Source organism: Neomonachus schauinslandi, chromosome 5 (genome assembly GCF_002201575.2).
Source record: "Neomonachus schauinslandi chromosome 5, ASM220157v2, whole genome shotgun sequence".
Classification (NCBI taxonomy): Eukaryota; Metazoa; Chordata; class Mammalia; order Carnivora; family Phocidae; genus Neomonachus; species Neomonachus schauinslandi.
In genome coordinates this window covers 51,936,808-51,955,520 of record NC_058407.1, presented here as the reverse complement: position 1 = coordinate 51,955,520, position 18,713 = coordinate 51,936,808, and the positions used below count along the sequence as shown (strand labels likewise).

The 18,713-nt window shown below is 40.7% G+C and overlaps 1 protein-coding gene across 3 annotated transcripts; it reads left to right on the top strand.

The window, feature by feature from the left end:
- Positions 1–518: 518 nt before the first annotated feature.
- RXYLT1 (ribitol xylosyltransferase 1) lies at positions 519–18,188 on the top strand. Of its 3 annotated transcripts, none has more exons than XM_021678636.1 (6): positions 519–831; positions 1,642–1,797; positions 6,250–6,352; positions 10,284–10,598; positions 14,281–14,451; positions 17,762–18,188. In XM_021678636.1, the coding sequence occupies exons 1-6, from the start codon at positions 663–665 to the stop codon at positions 18,177–18,179; spliced, it is 1,332 nt and encodes a 443-aa protein (XP_021534311.1). In that variant the 5' UTR covers positions 519–662; the 3' UTR covers positions 18,180–18,188. The 3 variants fall into 3 exon arrangements, with proteins under 3 accessions (XP_021534311.1, XP_044770708.1, XP_021534312.1); XM_044914773.1 differs by having other exon boundaries at positions 561–834; positions 17,762–18,182; XM_021678637.2 differs by lacking the exons at positions 519–831; positions 6,250–6,352 and having other exon boundaries at positions 1,784–1,797; positions 17,762–18,182.
- Positions 18,189–18,713: the final 525 nt, after the last annotated feature.

The following is an 18,713-nucleotide window of genomic DNA, read 5'->3' as shown; positions in this document are numbered from 1 at the left end:
GGGCTCGAACTCACAACCCAGAGATCAAGAGACCGTGCTCCACCAGCTGAGCCAGCCAGGCACTCCACCAACTTAGCTTTTTTTAAAGGACATGTATATCATTCATCTGTAATGTCACAGGCCCTCTGCTAAGCTCTGGGAACAAAAACTAGAAGGGACCATGCCTTCACATGGACTTCAGGGATCACAGTGGGTGCTGTTTAGGTCTGTGGGTTTTTTCTTTCTTTACGGTCAGATAACAGGTAAGTTTTTATGTACTTGGGGAGGAGGACAGGGTTGAAAGAGGCCATCGGTACACTACGGAGATCAAGGAGCAGCGCGCTGTTAAGATGCGGTCTCCCAACGCCCAATTCCAAAGACTGATGCCAACAGGCTACCAAAGCCGGTGAAGGAGCCCCGCCTGTAGAGGGGCGGGGCGAAGCCCTAGGCGAGGCTTGGGAGGGGCTGAGGGCGGGGCCTGAGCTGGGCTGGCGCGAGGGGCGGGGTGGAGACACGGGGGCGGCCCCTGGGCGGGGCTTGAGCGGGGGCGGGGTTGATTCTGGTGACTCCCTTCCCCCCGGCCTAGGCCTGCACCTGAAGCCGGCAGGGCCAGGGCGCTGAGTGCCGGCCTCTTCTCCGGCCCAGCACCAAGGTGGCGGTGGCCGACGGGAAGCCCGAGTGGGATGCGGCTGACGCGGAAGCGGCTCTGCTCGTTTCTCATCGCCCTGTACTGCCTCTTCTCCCTCTACGCCGCCTACCACGTCTTCTTCGGGCGCCGCCGCCGGGCGCCGGCCGCGTCTCTGCGGGGCCTAAGGAAAGGGGCGGCCCCGGCGCGGGAGAGGCGCGGCCGAGGTAGGACACTGGGCGGCTGCAGACCCGGCTCGCGGGTCCGGGGGTGCCCCCGGGCTCCAGGCTGCGCCTCCCCTTCAGGTCTCGGTAGCGGGCCCTGGGCTCGGGCTCGGAGCGTGTGCGGCTGTCTCAGTCCTCGCCCGAATCTCACACGCCAGCCCCACTCCCCACCTTCAAAGCTGACTGGCGCGCACTCCGTGAAACACGACTTGAACCTGCGAGGCATTGTCACAGAATGTCGGAGATTCTTGGGAATGCCGCTGGGTTTAAGACCCCTATTTCCTCCTTGACACAAAGAGCCTTCGCTAATCTTGCAGCGATTTGGGAAGGCCTGGGTGCCTTACCTCCAAATGGTGGTCCTCTGTCCTGGATTTTGACCTATGTCAGAATCGGACTCAGTCTTATCTCTCCCTTTTTTCAGAATTGTGCACAGTAGTATCTAAAACTGTTGGACACTTTCCATTCTGAAGTCAAGTTTTTATGTATAGGTTACGTATACACAACCTATAAAGAATAGCGAAAGTTAAACTTGATACATATTATCCAGTTAGTTTAGAAGGTTTCATTTGGGAGAGATGATTTTGTGTCTGCTGTTAACATTCTATTTCTAAGATCTTTCAGAATAAAGATTTAATAAAAATTCTGATTTCCTTTTTTTTTATTGTATGTGTTTAAACGGTTCAAATGCAGTTGCTTTACCTCTATGAAAAGCTGAAATTAGCACGCCCTCACATCTAATTTAAAGGGCTTGAATTTATTTACATCTGCAGCTCTACCTTACTGATAAACACGGTTACTCTTTTTAAAACACAGAACAATCTACTTTGGGAAGTGAAGAATGGAATCCTTGGGAAGGAGATGAAAAAAATGAGCAACAACACAGATTTAAAACTAGCCTTCAAATATTAAATAAATCCACAAAAGGGAAAACAGACTTCCGTGTACAAATCTGGGGGAAAGCTGCCATTGGTAAGTTAATGTATAGAGCTAAGACATGTAAAAAGAATCCTAAATGTACTTTATTAATGTTAAATTCAATTCATTTTAATGCATTTAGTCTACTTCATCATTTGTTAAAGCATCATGATACATTTTTTTACTTTTCCTTAATATTTCATTTCTCCTTTCTGTTAGACAGTATCTGTGGAAATACACGTACACAGATATCTGTCATTGGTCTTTAGCTGAGTACAGCTTTATTTGTAGATACAAAGTAGAATGTAAGCATCATTATATAGAAATGCCTATGTCAACTGAATTTTCATGAATTTATGTATTTATTGGACACTTGACACACAAATATAAGATGTGGCCCCTGCACATGATGGCCAAACAAATTTGGGAAACATTAAACTGAACAAAGTTAAACAGGGTTCTTTATTACAGGCCATTCTCAGAGCCCTTAATATGCCAGTGTTCATTATAAATATGTAAGAGGGGGATATAGGATATAGTTAATTAAACTTGAATACCCACAAAAGCATTTTTGCTCTGAGTATCATGAGATTTTAGAGTTCCAAGTTATATTTTATGCTCAATCAGAGAATGGGACCCTAAATGAGGGTTACAAGAGTCAGAAAGAATTAAGCGAATTAAAAGGGGCTTTGTTGGGCCTTTAAACATTGGATTTATCTACAGTAAGGTATATCGTAGAATAAGGTAGAAAGGACCAGAGGAGAAGAAAGTAATCAGAGAATGACGCTTTGCCCTTAGTGTTTCATAAATTTGCTTGCATGCAAATATACATCCTTGAAGATTACTACTGACCTCCAGATTTCAAGTACCTAGACCCAGGCTCCAATCATCAAGTTCTAGCAACTTTTTTCTTTATAAAATCTCTAATATTAATTTCATCCTTTAAATTCCCATTTCCCCCATCTAGTTTTTAATTAATTCTATTCTTCACAGGTTTTCATGTTTCCAGACTTTTCTCTTTGCAATTCAGTAAGCACAAAGTGACTAGATGAGTTTTATCAAACACTACTTTTCATCAACCTATTTCCCAGGCAAATAGGATTCCAATTCCATTCCTATTCAAAAAAGAGGGAAAAAGGGGCACCTGGGTGGCTCAGTCAGTTAAACGTCAGACTCTTGATTTCAGCTCAGGTCATGATCTCAGGGTCGTGAGATCGAGCCCTGTGTCGGGCTCTGTGCTCAGTGCAGACTTGGCTTGGAATTCTTTCTCTCTCTCTCTCTCTCTTTCTGCCCCTTCCCCCACTGGCACTCTGTGTGTGTGTGTGTCTCTCTCTCTCTTTCTCTCTTGCTTTCACTCTCACTCTTGCTCTCAAATACATAAAATCTTTTTTAAAAAGTGGCGGGGAGGGGGAGGAAAATGGAGTCACTGGTCCAAGCAATTCTAAATTCCAGCCAGGCAAACTGTTAAGTTTCAAGGCCTTGGAAAAACCTGTGGCTCAGAACTTTGCTCCTGGTCTTGCAGCTCTCAATCCTTGCAGTCATCCTTCCTTTGTCATGAATGGTAGCGTGTGCTTGCCACTCAGTGGTTTTATCAGCCGGTATCCTAATAAATGTTCCTGGTATTGATTTGGGGAATCCAAATCCTGGTAGGATTTGGGGAATCAATACCCTTCTTTCATTTCAACATCTCTCTGTCCCCTTTAGTCCAAGCCAGCAGTGTTTCTGCTGATAGAACATTTTCAAGAAGCCTTTGGGTCTCCTATCACAGGAAATTCACTCCATCAGACAAGAACTCTTCCAGGTCTTTCCTGGAGAATCTCATCTCTGTTTCTGGCTTCTGCTGAGATGGCTGAGGAGACCCATAAATTACACCCCTAATATTCTCAGTGAGCCCTCTATGTGACTGAATATTTTAACCTTTTAATCCTTTTGAGGCACTAGCAAAAAGATACTCAACTATATCCGTCACCTTCTTTCAGAAACACGCCTTCCTGACAGTGAATCTCCTAATTTTCCACCCTTTTGCGATTGAACAAGCTGAGAATTTCCCAAACCATCAAGACCTGGCTCCTTCTTGCTTAAGTTACTCAATCACTCTTTCCTCTTATATTTACTATAATCAGCAAGAAGAAACCAGGCCACAGCTTCAACACTACTTGGAAATCTCTTCAGCTAAATATCCAAGTTTATCATTTACACTTTCCACTTTCCATATAACTTCTAGACACAATTCAACTAAGCATTCTGGTGCTATTATAACCAGGATCCCCTTTTCTCCAGTTTCTAGTAACATGTTCCTCATTTCCTTCTGAGCCCTCACCAGCAGCACTTTAACCTGCATATTTCTACTAATAGTCTGCTTAAGTGCTTATAAAAACCAGTAAATGGTTTGTTTCTACTGTGCTTTTTCTCTTCTGAGTTCTCACCAGCTGAGTCACTAACACCCATACTTCTACCTATAACCTGTCCAAGGCAATCTAATGTAGGCATTTCTAAATCAAGCTCCTCGGGCGCCTGGGTGGCTCAGTTGTTAAGCGTCTGCCTTCGGCTCAGGTCATGATCCCAGGGTCCTGGGATCGAGTCCCACGTCGGGCTCCCTGCTCCGCGGGAAGCCTGCTTCTCCCTCTCCCACTCCCCCTGCTTGTGTTCCTGCTCTCGCTATGTCTCTCTCTGTCAAATAAATAAAGAAAAAAATCCTTAAAAATAAATAAATAAATAAATCAAGCTCCTCAAAGTTCTTCCAGCGTCTTCCCATTACGCAATTCCAAAGCCACTTCCAGATTTTTGAGAATTTATTACAGCAGTATCTCATTTCCAGGTACCATAATCTCTAGTTTCCTGCCATAAGCAGTTACCAAAAATTTAGTGAATTAGAACAACACAATTTTATTATTTTTTTTAATTAATATAATTGACATATAACATTTTATTGGTTTCAGGTATACAACATAATGGTTTGAGATATTTATATTTTGTGAAGTGATCAACATAATAAGTCTAGTTAGTATCTATCACCACACATACTTTTTTTCTTGTGATGAGAACTTTTAAGATCTACTCTCTTAGCAACTTTCAAATATATAAAACAGTATTATTAACCATAGTCACCATAAACTTATAATCTTACATTTTTGAAGGTAGAAGTCTAAAAAGTGTCCACAGGGTTGTATTCTTTTTGGAGTCTCTAGAGGAGGATCTGTTTCCTTGACTTTTGCACCTTCTTCAAGCTACCCACGTTCCTTGACTCATGGCCCCACATCATTCCAGCTTCTGCTTCCATCCTCATACCTCCCTCCCTCACTCTGACACCCTTGCTTCCCTCTCGTGTTCCCTCTTGTGAATCAAGTGTTCTCTCGTGAGAACACTTATGATTACCTAGGGCCTATCTAGATAATCCAGGATAGCCTTCCCACCTCAGCATCATTAATCACATATAGAAAGTTTCTTTTGCCATGTAAGATAGTGTATTCATAGATTCTAGAGATTACGTCCTCGGCCATCTTGGGTGGACAGGGAGGCATTATTGGGCCACCACACGTGGAAAGCTTTATCTGGTTGGCTAAGTGTTTAAACACAGTCATTTTGTGTGTGTCCTTTTAGTACCAGGGCATAATGAGAATGGAAGAAAGCACATCTGTCAATAAGTAAAACAGGGCTCCCAGATTACTTCCTTCTGCTTTCCTCTACTCAGAGTTTTCATTCAGGTGAAACCACAGTAAAATATCAGGGGTCACCCTAAGGAGAAAAATGCAAAGGCATTTGTCTGCAGAGGGCATGATGCAGTGAGGGATGTGTGTCCAAGGGAATACGAGTTACTATCTCCCTGATGTATTGACTGTATACATATATGCGTGAGCTCCTCTGGTGGTGTTTGGCACAAAATGGTGAATTCCCCTAGTTTGTTAGGATATAGAAGCCATTCTAATCATATAGTAACTTACATTATAACACATGTCAGGATGAAGTAGGTAGTAAAAGTCCAACGAAAATTAGGGGTTTCTCAGATTTAGAGTAAGAGAGGTTATTGTCTTTGATGTAACCCACATTCTGCCACATTTCACACTGACAAGCTCTGAATTCTGTCTCTCATACCTTAACCACCATATTGGTGATTTTGAGCTCTTGCTTGGCAGAACTGCCTGCCAGGGGACCAAAAAGGAATACAGTTTGCTTTCCTGGTCAACTTATATAAATGAGCAGAACAGGGCGCCTGGGTGGCTCAGTCGTTAAGCGTCTGCCTTCGGCTCAGGTCATGATCCCAGGTCCTGGGATCGAGTCCCACATCGGGCTCCCTCCTCGGGGGGAGGCCTGCTTCTCCCTCTCCCCCTCCCGCTGCTTGTGTTCCTGCTCTCACTATCTCTGTCTCTGTCAAATGAATAAATAAAATCTTTAAAAAAAAAAAAAAAAAAAATGAGCAGAACATAAACTCATCTCACACACCAGAGTAAACCAGACAGTAAATGGATTTGTTCTTGTTTTTTGTTTGTTTGTTTGATTGATTACCAGGTTTGTATCTCTGGGAGCATATTTTTGAAGGCTTGCTTGATCCCACCGATGTGACTGCTCAGTGGAGAGAAGGAAATTCAGTTGTAGGAAGAACACATTACAGGTATTAATTGTGCAACATTAACGTTTGCTGTCTTTCTATACAATGTTTTATATAAATACGAGGAGAAAAATCAGAGGAAAACATATTTAGAGACAATATTTCCAGTTCAACTTGTGAAGAATAGAAAAGTGAATCTCATGAATATATATATTGTAGTTATAGTTTACCTGAACATTTTTACAAAATGCTTCCTTTTTTTAATTTTGTCGGTTTCATTTTTATCAAAACATTTCTGATTATATGGGAAAGTTCATGCTCCAAATTTTATAACATTTGATTGTTGATAAGCATTTAATATTCCATATCTTGAAGGAATAATATATAAACTTAAAAGTATTTTCGTTTTTCTCTTTCATATACTAGTCATGTTCACATATTTTATAATACTCAAGTGGAAGCAAAGCTATTGTTATGAGTTGTGAACATTTTATAAAAACATTTATATACGAGTCTTTCATGATTTGATGGTATAGATTATCATTTTAATGCAATTACTCAGAAATCTTCTTTTTATTTTTATTTTGTTAAGATTTTATTTATTTATTTGAGAGAGAGAGGGAGAACACAGAGGGAGAAGCAGACTCCCCACTGAACAGAGAGCCCAACACGGGGCTCAATCCTAGGACCCTGATCGTGACCTGAGCCGAACAATGGCAGACACTTAATCGACTGAGCCACCCAGGCTCCCCCAGAAATCTTTTTTTCTTTTTTCAGATTCAGTAAAACGAATGTATCATTAAGACTTTTTGAGTTTTTATTTTTATAAAACTTTTATCTATGATTCCATATTTTCTAAAGATTTTTAAATAGGTAGAATTGCGATTATTTTCTTTAGAAAAAAATGTGATAATATTGCTGTATGAAAGAGTGCTATTTTCTATTAGATTTTCTTTCTTGGGACATCTGGGTGGCTCAGTTGGTTAAGCGACTGCCTTCGGCTCAGGTCATGATCCCAGGGTGCTGGGATCAAGTCCCACATTGGGCTGCTTGCTCAGCGGGGAGTCTGCTTCTCCCTCTCCCTCTGCCTGCCACTCCCCCTGCTTGTGCCCTCTCTCTCTGTCAAATAAATAAAATCTTAAAAAAAAAAAAAAAAGATTTTGCTTTCTTATTGAAATAAAAATAATTATTTTAAATGCTTATTTCATGTAACAATTGTACTATTAGGGAAAAAGGTGTCAACCAAAGATTCAGGTTTCTATTAGGTTTCCATTTACTTCCCACAGAAATCAAAAAGAAAAGCTATGGTTAATCTCAATTTCATTTGAGTTTTCTCTGCTCTTTTAATTCTTGTTTAGTTTTTAGACACTTAGAAAGCAATTTCATTTCATGTATCTTTTCAAAGTAATCATTCTTGAAAAGTAAACAGGTTTTTATGTTTTTTAAGATTTTATTTATTTTTTAAAGATTTTATTTATTTATTTATTTATTTTTAAGTAACCTCTATACCCATCGTGTGGCTCAAACTCATGTCCCCAAGATCAAGAGTCACACACTCCTCCAACTGAGCCAGCCAGGTGCCCCAAAATGGGTGAATTTTACAAAATGTAAATTAAAACTTACTCAGTATCTTGATCTTTAGAAATAAGTTCAACTTTTTCTCTTTTTTTTAACCTTTTCATAAGTAGCAGATGTTAATTGAAAATACCATAATTGAACTCTGATAACAATACATAATTTGGCATCTAGCTTTTGTTTTATCGAATAGATGGACAGTTATATATCATGTGATAATTCCTGCATATGGACATTACAGGACTCTGAAGGCAGTCTTTTAAGGATAAGTAAAGGCCATGATGAGCAGAAGTAAGATTCCTCCTAAGAAATTAAAAATGAAGTTGCCCTATGAAATTAAACTGTAAATCAATATATGATAGATATGAGTAGAGATAGGCCAAGTTCCTTCAAGAGACAGAATAAGTCCCAGGCTCGCTTGTAACCTAGTTGAAGATATTAATATAAAGAATGTATCAATAAGGCTTTTGTGCAGGTACATGAAGGAGAGATAATATTCAGTTCTGGAAACAGAAAGGAGAAGGGAAGGTAGGGAGATGTTGCAGTACCTATTTAAGTAATAGTAAAAATAATAGAACTAATAACAGCAGCAAGACTCCTATAGTGATTCCTATGTGCCAGATACTGTTCTAAGCACTGTACATCTGTTAATGCATTTAGTCTTCAAAATAATCCTGTGAGGGTCACCTGGCAGCCTCAGTCAGTAGAGCATGTGACTCTTGATCTTGGGGTTGTGAGTTTGAGCCCCACATTGGATGTAAAGATTACTTAAAAATAAATAAACTTCTGGCAGCGCCGCTGCCGCCCGGTCACAGCCTCCTCGCCCACTGCACGCAGACGTGGCAAAAATGTCCAGCCCTACTGAGCCTGAGCCGTGCATCGAGTCTCTGATTGCTGTTTTCCAGAAGTTTGCTGGAAAGGAGGGTAACAACTGCACGCTCTCCCAAGACAGAGCTCCTAGCCTTCATGAATACAAAACTGGCTGCCTTCACAAAGAACTGGAAGGACTCTGGTGTCCTTGACCACATGATGAAGAAAATGGACAATGGGCAGCTAGATTTCCAAGAGTTTCTTCATTTTCTTGATGGCGTGGCCATAGCTTTCCATGACTCCTTTACAAGGTCTACCCATGTCCGGAAGTAAATCTAAGGTCTCTTGGGCCTGCCCTCCAGACCATTTCCTTTCCTTCAGAGCAGCCTCCCGATCATCGCCTCCTCCTCACATCCTACACGGACCCTGAGCCCAGAGCATCCACTGCCCTTTGCAAGCCAGGCCAGCTGGTAGTTAATAAAGCAATAGCATTGTTTAAAGCACAATGAACAGAGTTTTAAAAAATTCAGTACTCAGATTTTACAAGTTCATTTGTTTTTTAAAATTACATCTTTCTTTTTTTAAGATAGGCTTATAATTAAAAAGACTAATAAGTGATTATTACAATAACTTGGAAAATTCAGAAGATGTTGTCATCACTCATAATTCCGCTGTGCCCAGAATTCCAAAAACAGGGTTAGACAACATTTCGTCATGTCTACTTCCAGTCTTTTTTCTATGTATAGCATTATGTAATTAAAATTGTAGTACAGATACGATATTGTTTCTTTTTCACAGAGAATAAAATAACACATTCTCATTTACCCATCACGCAGAACCAACATATTCTAGCTCTCTGTCATATTTGCTTCAGATATTTAACTTTCCTCTTAAAAGAATTAAATATTCCCAGTAAAAGGGAAGCTTTCTTTGTACTATTTCCCAGTTCCTCTTCTCTTCTTCCTCCTCAGAGGCAACCCCTGTAATGAATTTGGTGTGTATCCTCCCATTCATATGTTTATATTTGTACTTATACTAGATTTAAGCACGATTTTTATATTGCACTTTCAAATTTACATAGAATTGTCATATCTTATGAGTATTCTGCAGCTTGCTTTTTTCCTTAACATTATATTTTTGAGACTTAACCTCCATCCTCCCTTTCTCAATTCATCACTTACATTTCATTCAGATAAAGAACGTTAACAGTAACTCCCACATAAAAAGGGTGGGAACTGCTTACACTCTACAGAGGAGGAACTATATAGAGTTTCACACGATTCAACTGTGAATAGTTCACCAGCTCAAACTCTGGCCAGCACGTATTCTGAATGTGGTTAAAAGCAACAACCAAGCTACCACATTTCTGATTATCATATGCAGTTGATCTTACTACAACCAAAGGTTCCCATTAATTGACATCCGTGCTCTATCATTCAAACTTGTTCAGGAAAACTTGCATTATAGAAATTATGTTTCTAGAAAGAATACAGATTAAATCTCATTGTAGATTTTATGTAAAATGATTAAAAACTTCTGATCTCAAATACCTTTGTTCTGTTTTTGTTGGTTTGTCTCTTGTTCTTGTTTTGTTGTATTGTTTTAACAGCTTCATCACTGGCCCAGCTGTAGTCCCAGAGTACTTTCCCATTGATGTGAATAACGTGGTACTCATTCTAAATGGAAGAGAAAAAACTAAGATCTTTTATGCCACCCAGTGGTTACTTTATGCGCAAAATTTAGTGCAAACTCAAAAACTCCAGCATCTTGCCGTTGTGTTGCTTGGAAATGAACATTGTAATAATGAATGGATAAACCAGTTCCTCAAAAGAAATGGAGGCTTTGTGGAGCTGCTTTTCATAATATATGACAGCCCCTGGGTTAATGATGTGGATATCTTTCAGTGGCCTTTAGGAGTGGCAACGTAAGTACAAAATATTATTACATGTTTCTAGACTCTAAGACCTGAATTTCTGAATCAGGAAGATTGTACTTTAAATTTGTAATAAATGTAGTTCTGGTATCATCTGGGAGGCCAGGTACAATCTTTTCCATGGAAAAAAATATGGTTTGGTCTCATGCTTCAGTAATAATAATGATGTTTTGGGCGCCTGGGTGGCTTAGTTGGTTGAGCGACTGCCTTCGGCTCAGGTCATGATCCTGGAGTCCCGGGATCAAGTCCCACATCGGGCTCCCTGCTCGGCGGGGGGTCTGCTTCTCCCTCTGCCCTCTTCCCTCTCGTGCTCTCTCTCTCAAATAAATAAATAAAATCTTTAAAAAATAATAATAATGATGATGATGATGTTTTTAGAGTACTTTAGCTTTTTTTTTTTTTGAAGATTGTGAGTGGGGAAGAGGGGCAGAGGGAGATGGAAAGAGAGAATCTTTTTTTTTTAAGATTTTATTTATTTATTTGACAGAGAGAGACACAGCAAGAGAGGAATACAAGCAGGGAGAGTGGGAGAGGGAGAAGCAGGCTTCCTGCGGAGCAGGGAGCCCGATGCTGGGCTCAATCCCAGGACCCTGGGATCATGACCTGAGCCAAAGGCAGACGCTTAATGACTGAGCCACCCAGGCACCCCTGGAGAAAGAGAATCTTAAGCAGGCTCCATGCGTACAGAGCCCAACTCGGGGCTTGATCTCACAACCCTGAGATCATGACCTGAGGCAAAATCAAGAGTTGGACACTTAACCAACTGAGCCACCCCAGGCACCCCCAGAGTATTTTAGCATTTTATAAGGAGAGGGGATAAGTTACCTTTTTGTGTTTTAGAACTCCAAGGCATAGGATGAATTTTCCAGTTTATCAGTAGTGCCCTAAAGAGATGTTTAAACAGAGAATGGCAGACAGGCAGACCTACTTAAAACAACTATAGAATCTATATAATTTATAGTAAAGACAAAAAAGAAATCTTACTTGTAAAACAATATTAAGGAGCACCTGGGTGGCTCAGTTGCTTAAGCGTCTGCCTTCGGCTCAGGTCATGGTCCCAGGGTCCTGGGATCGAGTCCCACATCGGACTCCTTGCTTAGCGGGGAGCCTCCTTCTCCCTCTGCCTAATGCCCCCCACCCCTGCTTGTGCTGTCTCTCAGGCTTTCTCTCTGACAAATAAATAAATAAAATCTTAAAAAAAAAAAAAAGAGTTTAGAGAAACAATATTAAATCAGGAGCATTCCATACCCCTGATTTGAGAGGATTGTAATATGCTCAGATCTGTCACTGAGACTTGCTAAACTTGCACAAATCTCTTCTATAATAAGAGGGGTTAATTAAGTAATAACAAAGGCTTCTAAATATGTCTATAGAGTCTATAAAATGGAAACTTATTTTTTATCTTTCTGTTAATAGAGGGTTTTTAGCTGACTTTAAGATAAGTTAAACTTAGATCCAGCACTAGTACATAAACCCCAGGGGTTCTGTCTCTTGTTCGCTGTATCGACAGAGTCTAAAACCAAGCCTGCATAGAATAGAGAGTGAATACTTGCCAAATGGATGAATTACAAGAAATTTCGTTAACATGTTTTTTGAATCAGATACTCATTATTCATTCTTATCACTTTTTACCAGATGGGACCTTAAACTACTGCTTAGTTGGCTACACAGGTAACCCCAGAGAAGCGTATTAACAAGACATATTTCCTGGCCTACCCTGCAGTATTCCAACTTAGTAGGTTTGTGGTAGCATCAGACAAAAAGGTTTATATTAAGTATAGCCAGATATAAGACCTTTGAAAATTCTATCCCGTGAGTAGAGCTCATACTTGTAAAATGCTCTGAAACAAAATTACTCTTTCATAGTAACACTACATAGCCTATTCATACAATTTCCATACATTGGATGGAAACTCTGTAATTCTTTTATTGTTGGACTAGACCAATATCCTTTTTATAGATAAGTGGTTTTCAACCAGAAGCAGTTTTGCCTCCCAGGAGACATTTGACAATGCCTGGAGATAATTTTTGGTTGTTACAACAAGTGGAAGGGCGACAATGGCATCTGGTGGGTAGAGGCCAGGGATGCTGCTAAATATCCTACAAGGTAGAGGACAGCCTCCACAACAAAAAATGAACTAGCCCAAAATGGCAGTAATGCCAAGGTTGAAAAAACCTGTTATAGAATATATAGCTTCACCCTTATAGGAAGGTTGTATTGTTTGGTCTCTAATATTTCCAAATGCCGATGAGAATGGGTCAATTGCAAAAGGCCTCTTCTGTATGGCATGCAAGGGCTTTTTTTATATTTTTTTATTAGTGTTTTAAAAGCTAGGGTTTTTTTTTTTTTTTAAGATTTATTCATTTGAGAGAGAGAGAGCGGGGAAGGGGCAGAGGGGGAAGGAGAGAGAGTTTTTTTTTTTAATTTTTTAAAATATTTTATTTATTTATTTGACAGAGAGATAGTGAGAGCAGGAACACAAGCAGGGGGAGTGGGAGAGAGAGAAGCAGGCTTCCCGTCGAGCAGGGAGCCCGATGTGGGGCTCGATCCCAGGACCCCGGGATCATGACCTGAGCCGAAGGCAGATGTTTAATGATTGAGCCACCCAGGTGCCCCAGGAGAGAGAGTCTTAAGCTGACTCCACGCTGAATGCAGAGCCCACCTTGGGGCTATATCTCACCACCCTGAGATCATGACCTGAGCTGAATCCAAGAGTCGGAAGCTTAACTGACTGCACTACCCAGGTGCCCCAAAGTTTTTTTTAATCTACTTTACGGGTGCCTGGATGACTCGGTTGGGCGTCCAGCTCTTGATTTCAGCTCGGGTCATGGTCTCAGGGTCCTGGGATTCAGCCCTGAGTTGGACTTCCGTGCACTCTGCGCAGAGTCTGATTGGGATTCTCTCTCTCCCTCTCCCTCTGCCCCTCCTCCCGCTTGCATACACCCTCCTCCAATAAGTAAATAAATAAATGAATAAAATCTTTTTAAAAATCAACCTATAAGAGCCCGTTTTAAAAAATCTACTTTAAAAGCCTTTGGAGGGCGCCTGGGTGGCTCAGTTGGTTAAGCGACTGCCTTCAGCTCAGGTCATGATCCTGGAGTCCCGGGATCGAGTCCCACATCGGGCTCCCTGCTCAGCGGGGGGTCTGCTTCTCCCTCTGATCCTCTTCCCCCTCGTGCTCTTGCTCTCTCATTCTCTCTCTCTCAAATAAATAAATAAAATCTTTAAAAAAATAAATAAATAAAAAATAAAAGCCTTTGGAAAATTGGAGCTCTTTGCTATAGAAATGTCTATTCTGTAATCTTCCATCACCTGGCTACAACAGTCATTAAAGCATGATCATTATGAATGTGGATTATTTATACCTTGAAGGTCTTGATTTCAACCTTCCTTATAACCACAAGTGGAAGTTGAAGAGTAAAAAAAAACATTTCAGGCACTTAATCTCTATAGCAATTTCGTAAAAGATGTCAATGTGAGGTTATTTTTTTAAGTTAGTAGATTCAGGGACTTTTCCAAAGTAAGCATGGAAAATTACAGTTTGAGGTTTAGAAAATCATACTTGAAATCTCTTCTCTCTGCATCATGATGCTACCTAAGGTGTTAGGTTATACAGTAATTTGCCAATCCTATTGTCGTATGTTGTTAACTCATATGTACTTATTTCTGTAGATACAGGAATTTTCCTGTGGTGGAGGCAAGTTGGTCAATGCTGCATAATGAAAGGCCCTACTTATGTAATTTCTTAGGAACCATTTATGAAAATTCATCCAGACAAGCACTAATGAACATTTTGAAACAAGATGGGAACGATAAGCTTTGTTGGGTTTCAGCAAGAGAACAGTAAGTTCTATGTTTACTTGATTCACCCATTTTGTTCTCTAGTTCGAGAGTTGCATTATGTAGCAGCACAGGTCTCCAAAGAGACGTTAGCTTCATTAATACCAGTCTTTCTGCAGAAGATATATCGGTAATTAAGGCTGTGTAGAAACTGGGTTGTATGCATTTAAAATGGGGAGAATCTCCTATAGCTAGAGCCCATCCTGAAGAGAAATGCTAGTAACTATACTATGCAAATGTCAACTGTCTGAGATTCCTCAATGATATTTGTCAATTAGACCTGACACACAATGATTATGAGTGCCAGTAAGGTCTTAGGTTCATCCCTGAGATGTTTGGTCAACCAGTTTCAGTGTTCCAAGAGTGGCATGAAGTACTCCTCACACCTTCAGGGAACTGACATCACCCTGACGACAGGAGAACAGGACATACTATTCTTTGAATCCCCAGACCTAACATAGGACCTTACACAAATAGGCCTAGGATAAATGGGGAGTGGATGGTTGGATGGATGGATGGATGGATGGATGGATGGATGGATGGATGGATTTAACTTCCTTCCATCTTTTGCATGATAATCATGAAACAGGTGTTCATGGAGTGAAGGAAGAAATCTTGGAATTATTCCTTTTGTTTTTAAATAAACAAATGCAATTTCATGTGTAGAATCATCAGAGAAGAAATGCCTAAAAAATGTCCTTCCAGATCTAAAAATATATTAATTGTAGCAGATATTCTCTTTTTGAAAGCATAACTCCCAACTCTAAGAACAGATGCAGAGTTAATGTAACCATACTATATCCATTCAGTCAACAACTGTTTTTCAAGCAACTGCTATATGCCAGAAACTATCTCAGCCATGAAGGATACAGCAGTGAACAAAACAGTCAAAAGTCCATGCCCTCTTAGAACTTAAATGTTTGTTGGAGGAGACAAACCAGTAAAATATATTGTGTGTCAGATACATGATAGATGCCATGTAAAAACAGCTGAGCAGAGGAGGGATGTAGAGAGGACTAGGGATCAAGAGTGGAGCACCTGCTGTTATAGAATGGCTAAGGAAAACTCCAGTATGAAGATTACAGAAAAGCACAGGCCTGAAGAAAGTGCAGGGGTGAACTCTGTGTCTATTTAGGAGAAGGGTAGTCCAGGCAGAGGGAAAGCAAATGTAAAGAGCCACAAGGGGACAGTGTACCAGGAAAGGAATGAATGAGGGCAGTGTAAAATATCAAAGTTTATTGTAGGAATAGAATTATTCTTGCAATTCCTCTTACAGCCTTGAGCCGGGAGGTGGAGTAGGTGTCCTCCTTGCTTCTCATTGCTGCTTCCAGACCATTCTCCCCTTTCCCTCCCTACAACCTCCCATTTTGAATATCTTGTCAGCAAACAAAACCATCCATTGCTCTTTTTCTTTGAAGTCATTTACTGACCCTGGGGTTTATCTCCTTACTTCCATGAAGAGTTTAGTTCTGGCACACTCTCACTCTCCCATGTTACTCCAACCTAATTCTTGGTGATTCCCAACCTATATAGATGGTCCTTCTGCCACCTTTGTCTTACGGTTCCTTTACCCCCTGTCTTCCAATGATCTGGTCCTCCAGTTGGCCTTGGCCATGCAGTGTCCTGCTCATTTCTTAGACCTTATCATTACACATACTTCATCTTTGTGATCTCAAGTTCCAGCATCTCTCTCTATAACCACCATTTTCTGTCATTCCAGCTCACTCCCTATAATTAATTGACTCCAACAATTTAGCTGGGATTTATAATTCATTGTTCCTACTACTTTTCATTGTCCTTTGCTCACCTCATCTTTACTTTCTTCTTTTCCACTCTAAAATTTCATAGTCAACTACAACTGATACACATTCAAATACCTAGTTCCCTAATGGAGCAAACCCTAACTCTGGTAAAATCCAGCTCTCTTACCTGCACCATGTGGCCAAACACACACACACACAGAATTGTGCCAATAGACCTCACTTTAAATACGTGACCTTGACTCTCAAGTGCCCAGCAATCATACGTTCCCCTTGTCCGTGTGTTCTCCCTCTCTCCTACAAGACTGCTTCGTACCTTCTTCTCTTTTCATTACCTTCTGACACTATTGCTTATTTCACTGAGAAAACAGGAACAGTTGGGAGAGAATGTCTAGCTTTCTAAAGGTCTCTCAACTTCTACCCTTGCCCCCGTACAGTCTATTCTCAACACAAGGGCCAGATTAATTCTGATAAAACACGGGTCAGGTCAGTCACCCCTCCGATCACAACCCTCCATGATGGGATGCTCTGACCTCATCTTCCCTCCTCTTCCCCTCTGCTATCCTGCTTCAGCCACCCTGGCCTCCTTGCTGTTCCTTGGCCTTGCCGGGCACACACCGTGTCGTGGCTTTTGTATTTGTACTGCACTTGGTTCCCCGCTGAAACGTCTGCGTGGTTTGCTGCCTCACCTCCAGCTCTGTGCTCAGACACCCCTGCAATGAGACGTTACCTGATTACCTCCTTAAAACTGCAACATTGCTGGCTCAGAAACTCCCTCCTCGCTTCTCTGCTTTATTTTTCTTCATAGTACTTAACACCTAAATAACATACTGACCTGACTTGTTTACTCTCCATCTCCATCACTGGAACTAGAATGTGAGCGCTGTGAGGGCAGGATTTTGGAGGGTGGGGTAGAGAAAGAAGACCTGGCACTCAGAAAACATGGGCTGGGGGTGCCTGCCTGGCTGGCTCGGTTGGTAGAGCGTGAGACTCTTGACCTCAGGGTTGTGAGTTCAAACCCCACGTTGGGTGTAGGGATTACTTAAAAATAAAATCTTTAGGGGCGCCTGGGTGGCTCAGTCGGTTAAGCGGCTGCCTTCGGCTCAGGTCATGATCCTGGGGTCCTGGGATCGAGCCCCACGTCCGGCTCCCTGCTCAGCGGAGAGCCTGCTTCTCCCTCTCCCTCTGCCTGCCACTCTGCCTACTTGTGCTCTCTCTCTCTCTATCTCTCCGTCAAATAAATAAATAAAATCTTTTAAAAAAATAAAAATAAAAATAAAATAAATAAAATAAAATCTTTAAAGAAAAGAAAATATTGGCTGGATTAACGTTCATTCAGAAATTTTATGGTGACTACTAGATTTAAACATATGTCGCTGTAAACTTTTCAAATTCTTAAATATTCTCAAGAAATCTATTTGGGCAAGATTTTATTTCTCTCTTCTGCCTGTCATCTCTATAATGTGTTTACCATTTCCGGTAGCTGACATTTTCTCTCACAAAAAACATGCTTAGTAAAGTGAAAATGACAGTTGTTTTTCTGATTTTTTTAGGTGGCAGCCTCAGGAAACAAATGAAAGCCTTAAGAATTATCAAGATGCTTTGCTTCAGAGTGATCTCACATTGTGCCCAGTAGGAGTAAACACAGAATGTTATAGAATATACGAGGCTTGCTCCTATGGCTCTATTCCCGTGGTAGAAGATGTCATGACAGCCGGCAGCTGTGGAAATGCATCTGTTTACCGTAATTCTCCTCTGCAGCTACTCAAGTCCATGGACGCTCCTTTTATCTTTATTAAGAACTGGAATGAACTTCCTGCTGTTTTAGAAAAAGAGAAAACTCTGATTTTACAAGAAAAGGTTCAAAGAAGAAAAATGTTACTCCACTGGTATCAGCACTTCAAAACAGAGCTAAAAATGAGATTTACTAATATTTTAGAAAGTTCATTTTTAATGAATAATAAAGGGTAACTGTTAATTATCTTTTTGAGCTAAGATCTGATTTTTAAGGTCATTTCTAATACTTGGTGTGTGTGTGTGTGTGTATGTATAAATGTTCTTTGAGGTACCCTCATAGACCCTAGATTATGTATGTAATGTCGACTAAGTGCTCCATCATTGGGTCACTCCTGAAAATGAAGTTAAGATGTTACTCAAACTCACTTTTACTAGGTCAGATGATTTAACATTTATCAACTCTTCTCATCCATTCAAATCCACTCTAGGGAAGCAGCATTCTGTGGTGGAAAGACAGCTTTGGAGTCAGATAGAACCTGGGTTGAAACCTTGCCTCCGCACCTACTACCTGGGGACCTTGAGGAAGCCATCTAAGTGTCCCGAGTCTTGGTTCTTTTCAATGTAAAATGAAGACAATGGTACCTCCTAGGTTAAGTTTTAAAAAAGAAATAATATATAAAGTATCCAATATATATAGTAAATGCTAAATAAATACTAATCTCTCTTTTTTTTTTTAAGATTTTATTTATTTGACACAGAGAGATAGAG